Source organism: Octodon degus, unplaced genomic scaffold, assembly GCF_000260255.1.
Source record: "Octodon degus isolate 3935 unplaced genomic scaffold, OctDeg1.0 scaffold00414, whole genome shotgun sequence".
NCBI classification, from domain to species: Eukaryota; Metazoa; Chordata; class Mammalia; order Rodentia; family Octodontidae; genus Octodon; species Octodon degus.
In genome coordinates, this window is record NW_004524990.1 from 137296 (window position 1) to 143556 (window position 6261).

General features: G+C 43.3%; 1 protein-coding gene across 1 annotated transcript; it reads right to left on the minus strand.

Moving 5' to 3' along the window:
* Positions 1 to 4980: 4980 nt before the first annotated feature.
* Positions 4981 to 5919, minus strand: LOC101560737 (olfactory receptor 2L3-like). Its single transcript, XM_004648445.1, has one exon. The coding sequence runs from the start codon at positions 5917 to 5919 to the stop codon at positions 4981 to 4983; it is 939 nt and encodes a 312-aa protein (XP_004648502.1).
* Between the last annotated feature and the right edge of the window lie 342 nt (positions 5920 to 6261).

The following is a 6261-nucleotide window of genomic DNA, read 5'->3' on the forward strand; positions in this document are numbered from 1 at the left end:
CATTGTCGGATAGATTTCAGAAGTTTTTGGAATTCTAGCTTTTCCTTGTAATTTTAATGATGAGTGAATCACAGCTGAGCTGGTCATGAGTAAAACAGGTGCCCAATCTAATCAGTGAGGCAAGGGCCTGTCTGCATAGATTCCTCAGAATAAAACGTATTTTTTGGTGGGAAGAGGTAAGAGTCCTTATTACAAAACCTTATTCTATTTTTTAATTATCCTTTGTGATGGCTAGTTATTGGTGCTGTCTCCAAAGAGATTAGACATTATTGGAGGCTCCTTATTATTGAAGAAATGTTGGCCACCCCTCCACTCACCACTTGAAGTTTTAACAATTAATGTCTCCCCACTCTAAAGAATTTTGGCTTAATTAGCTTAATTTCTTGTCAACTGCTGAATAAATCAATCTTGATATCACTTGGGCCAGCTGGTAACTAGAAAACATGCATGTTAGTCTATATCCAAAATTGCATTATGAACAAATGATCAAAGAAAAGAAAAACTTTGGAGCTCAAATAAAAGAGTAATAGCTGTTCGCACAATGATACAAAAATATGCAAACAAGTACATTGAACAGGGCAGGGGAGATAGCTCAGTAGAATAAGCACTTGTGTGGCAAGCACAAGGGCCTGAGTTCAATCCCTGGTTCCGCAAAATAAATAAATAAATAAATAAATAAATAATACACAGAACATCCAAACATATTTCATAATCACAGTACACTGGGATATATTCTTGACCAAGTTGAATTATAGTGACTCTATTATAATTTTTGAAATTTATACTTATAAATAGACTAGTCAGATTTTGTTCTTTATCAATTAGCAAAGATATCTTATCAGAAAAATTTGTAAGGAATAGAATCTTTTATCCAAAATTAATATGTATTTTTGTATTTTATTTTGTCTTAAGAATACTTTCATCTCAGTTATCTGTATGTACTCTAACATTTATTGAGATCTTGGATTTCTAGTTCTGTCAGTTTCTTCAATAGGTCCAGGTCAAAGCTAGCTTCATCATTGCGAACTTCTCCAGATATGACTTCTGATGTAGCCTGGCAGCGCACTTTGGTACCCAAGTAGGTCACTCAGCATGTTTTGGAAAATCACATACATACACTCTACCTCAGGTGAGCTTTTCTGACTTTGCCTGTTTGAATTATGCTGCCAGTGCTGTACTCCCATCTTTTGTAAAATTTTAAGACTTTCATACTATATGTTAGCAAGTGAATATATCACAAGTGAAGTTAAGAAGTGAAGTTGGAAGGATTGATTCCTCCTTTTGTTTTTGTGAGTGAGTTTTGATCATACAGTGAGAAGCCTGTATCCTACATTTTGGAAGAGGAAGCCATCACATAGCCTCACTAATATGACCCTGCTAGAAAAACAAGCTAATTAATTTAGCTTATCTGAATTATGATGATTAATAACACCAGAAAAATTAGCCCAAAATCTTGATTGTGCCAGTTACTATTACCAAATACAGTCTGAAAATCATTTTGGTTTGATCTGACCAGTTTCGGGGAGAACAAGTTTCTGATGGATAATTTGACCCCAAATGAAGACATTGTCGTCGCTTCTCTTTGGAGGCCTTTGGTGGCCACCGCCGGGCCTGCCATTGTTTAAATGTGATCTAAACAGCAAATGATTGTCTAAAACCCTGCTGTTTTTAGATTGTACTCCAAATATTAATATCTGTTTGCAAAATATGAAAGTTTTTCTACACCAACGTAACTTAGGACTGTAGAGCAGGTGATCAATTGATCAAGTTTATTAGAAATCATAAGAACTTGTGTGTGTGTGTGTGTGTGTGTGTGTGTGTGTGTGTGTGTGTAACCGGGGATTGAACTCAGGACCATGTACTTGCCAGGCAAGTGCTTATTCTACTGAGCTATCTCCTAGGCCTGATAAGAACTTAATCTTTTAAAATATTCTCTTTGTTGTAAATCTTAGGAAATGTTTTATCTTTTTTTCTCTCTCTTCTGGCTGGCTCAGCCCACCCTGGGAGTAGGGCTGGCATGGTTTGTGGAGCCAGGAATCAAACCACAGCCCCTAGGTGCTTGCCTCAGCTTGCCTAAACAGGTGCCTCAGATCACTGAGCTATCCCGCTGGCCCCCACGTGGTTTATCGAGAGCATAGAAATAGCCTTTTAATTTAATCACCTTAAACATAAAATATAAAGCTTATATTCCAGTGTCAATTGTAATGCAGAGAGGACCACTCCGTTTCCTTCCTTTGTGTTAGGATTAGAACTCATGCCTTGCACCTGCCAGGCAGCTTCGGTGGCACTGAGCAGCACCCCCAGCCCTAGTCCCTGGTTTTCTGTGAGGCTCTGCGTCTGGCAAAGTGGCCCTTTGCATTTGTCTCAGTTACACTTTACTCATCACTGGGACAAAATACTCAACACCCTAAATTAAGGAAGGAAAAGTTTATTTAGCTTGCATTTAGTAGAGATTTTAATCCATACTTGGCAGACTCCAGGGCAGAGTAGTACAAGGCAAAAGGCAGTAGTTCACAGCAGTGGAAAACAGTGCAGAGCAGAGGAAGGAGGGCAGCTGCGCCGTCTGTCGAGCCTCTCTCCCTTCCTTAAACACTTACCGGGAAGACAGGACCAAAGCTCTTCCCGGGAAGTGCAGGAGACTGGGAAGATCAAGGTCCTCTGAGGAAGTGGTGTGGGGGCTGCTCCTCGCCTCCCTTTTGTGTCCTGTAAGTGCTGAGTAACTGTAAGGCAGCCCTCCTGGCACCAGGGAGGACTCCCCAAGCCCTGGAGTGCGGAATCGCTGAGCCAGTCCTTTTTTATTTTCAATAATTAATTTTTATTTTTTAACTTGATATATCTTCTTTTTAATTATTTATATAATGTTTAAATCCTTGTCAAACAAAGACGACCAACTGGGCAAGAAGAGAGTCTGCAGTGATTTGAGCAGTGCTTTGAGTCAACTGAGCTGTAGTCCTGATAACTTCCGTATGACCAGCATCAGTGACGCTGAGAAATCTTGGGGACCTCTTTGTGCTGGGCTCTGCCTCTGATTGCTGCTGTTACTCCACTCCGTGGGGCTAGGTGACCTGTTAGAACCAGGAATGTGCTCCTTACCCACATTTCCCCTTCCCAAGAGACACAGCCAGGCCCTGCAGCCACCACCGCTGTGCACAGCCACCAAGTCGGCCCACTGTCACTCCGGCTCTGACCACTGAACGTCTTGTTTTTGCCCGGATTTTAAACGTAGACACTGTCTTGAGATGAATAAATTTTCAGTGACAGCAAAGCACTTCGCCTGTGCCAGGGCCACAGCTCTCCACAGCCACAAGCCTCCGACTTACCCCCGGTGCACAGGACTGCGGTTGGTGGCATGGACCAACGGCCATGGCTGGTGGGGCACAGACATGCATGTGGGGGAGCCCAGCTAGGTGTGCCGAGGACCCGGGCACTGGGCCTCCCTGAGTGTGGCCTGTGCCGCTCCCTCCAGTAGCACCAGCATATAATGGAAAATACTCTTTTTTTCTTTTTAATCAGAGAGAAGCCAGAAGATTGACGCTCCATCTGCCGCACCTGCTGTATGTCACCCTCCTTGCTTCATTCATGATTGGGACTTGATTTTACAGGTGCAAATGAAATCAAATCTTTTGTGCTTAGAAAACCTTTTCTAACCAGAATCCAGAGCGCAAAACTTAATACAGGAATCAAACACGCCAAAACTACTTCTACGTAGTGCCCATAGGACTTAATGAGGTAATTCCAGGTCTGTCTCCCAGAAAGTATACATAACCCATTTCTTTCAGAGAGCTAAGAGGACTTCTGCACATGTAGGGAAATCTGAGCAGAACCTTTATTTCAATTAATTAATCAATTTATTTATTTTGTGGTACTGGGAGTTGAACTCAGGACCCTGTGCTTGCCAGGCAAGTGCTTATTCTACCGAGCTGTCTTCCTGGCCCTGGAACTATCTCCCCAGCCCCCATAATCTTTATTGTTCTAAGTTATCTGCAGTGTTTTAGAAAGAGATCAAATTTGCATCATGTCTTGAAAATAAGCCTTCAGAGTATATTATTATAAAAAGTAAAATGTTTGGAAACTGGTCAGTATGCCCTGTGTACATTAGTATGAATATACATACTTTTTTCTGTTATACCTGGATGTCACAGATATTGTTCAAATGTGGATTATTATATTTAGTTTAGGGGGAAAAGTGGAATCAATACGGTAATACACTATACATTCACAATCCAAATGTTATTTTACAAAATATATGATTACAATAAAAAGCGTTGCCATGAGGTCCACACTATCCTCTCCTGTGCGCCAGGCACACTTGCCCGTCAGTCCTGGCAGTTCTGACGCAGCTCTACAGCTCCTCCGCTTGGCTGCCTTTCTGAGACAGGACAAAAGAGTTCTGCTGCCTGGTCCCAGCAGTGGAACACAGACCCGCAACCCGCAGCGCTGTGTTTCCATCCCCTCTCTTCAGCAGGGCTGGCAGCATGCAAGGTCTGCATCTTGTCTAAGTCACAATAACCACAAAGGGAAGCACTTTGAATCTGCTCAGGCATAGCATTGACCCCAGCAGAGGGGTCCATGACTGCTTCAGAAAATGCTTCAAGGCCTAGGCCAGTGTGTTTGAAGGAGAGGGAGCATTGAGAGTGGGCTAGTGACCGTGTGTTTTGTGCTGCAATGTGTAGTTTTTAAAATTTAACCATTCAGCAAAGTTTTTCATCACACACCATAATGATAAGTTTGCAGAGATTTCTGCTTCTTCCATTTCATTTATCTTGGTGAGTGAACAATTGTCCACAAATAAATAAACCATATAAGTTCATTATGTTGACAGAGCACAGGCAAAAAGAATAAAATATCATCTAGATTATGTAACTCTAGCAACAAATTTTATGTTTTATTTTTTACAGATGAACAACAGCTCCCAAAATGAAGGCTTTCAGGATTTTTCTGTTCAGGACCCTCTTGTGAACATGCAGAGGAAAAACGTGCCTACTCTCTGTCGGAGCAGATCCGCTGCCTCACTCGCCGCAGGCCCCCCAGCACCTCCTTGTTCCTCAGGCTGTAGATCACAGGGTTGAGCATCGGGGTGAGGATGGTGTAGACGACAGCCAGGACCTTGTCCTCTGCTGGAGAACGGAGGGACTTTGGACGGAGGTAAGTGTAGGCAAACGGTGCCATGTAGAAAGTCACCACGGTGAGGTGGGTGCTGCAGGTGGCATAGGCCTTTTTCCTGCCCTCCTGGGAGCGCATGCGGTAGATGGTGAGAAAAACTTTCACGTAGGAGAACACAATGATTGTGGAAGGGAACAAGAGAAAGAAGACGGTGCTCAGAAACACTGTGTACTCATGGGCTCTGGCTGTCCTGCAAGCCAGAGTCAGCATGGCCGGGACGTCACAGAAGAAGTGGTCGATGGCCCTGGACCTGCAGTAGGGGATGCGGAGGATGTATACTGTGTGGGCACAGGCATTGACAGCGCCTGTCACCCAGCATCCCAGGATCATCAGCACACACACTCCCCTGCTCATGCGGATGGGGTAGTGCAGAGGAGAGCAGATGGCCACGTAGCGGTCATAGGCCATGGACATCAGGATCAGCCCTTCTGATCCTGCCATAGTAAGGAAGAAGAAGCTCTGGAACCCACACCCAATGAAGGAGATGGACTTGTTCCCAGATAGAAACCCGGACACCATCTTGGGCACAGTGGTGCAGACGTAAATGAGGTCCATGAGGGAGAGCTGGCTGAGCAGGAGGTACATGGGTGTGTGGAGGTGGGCGTCCAGGAGGATGAGCAGGACCATACACAGGTTGCCAGCCAGGGCCATCAGGAAGACGGGGAAGGTGAGACTGAAGAGGAGAAGGCCAGCCCTTGATGGGGGGAACAGGCCCAGGAGGATGAAGTCAGTTGAGGGCTGTGTGTAGTTTTCCATAATGTATTCCTATGGATCTCCTACAAACACACAGAACATAGAAAAGGCACATCATTATGGGCTTTGATGAATTCCTTAATGTAATTAGGTTGTACTTTGTTGATTATTTGTACAGTTTTGAAATGAAGAACAAATTGTGTAAAAGCAAATGACATTTTCAAGACTACTATTTGATGAAACAATCATTTATGATATAAATGTTTTACATGAAATGTGAAAATTATATTTCATTATAGCTTCAAGTTATATGAATGCTTTAGTGCAACATGCTGATAAATGACATGAATTTCTCATTTATGTTCCAATATATTCTTGATTATCCTGCAGAAGGACACAGTCCAG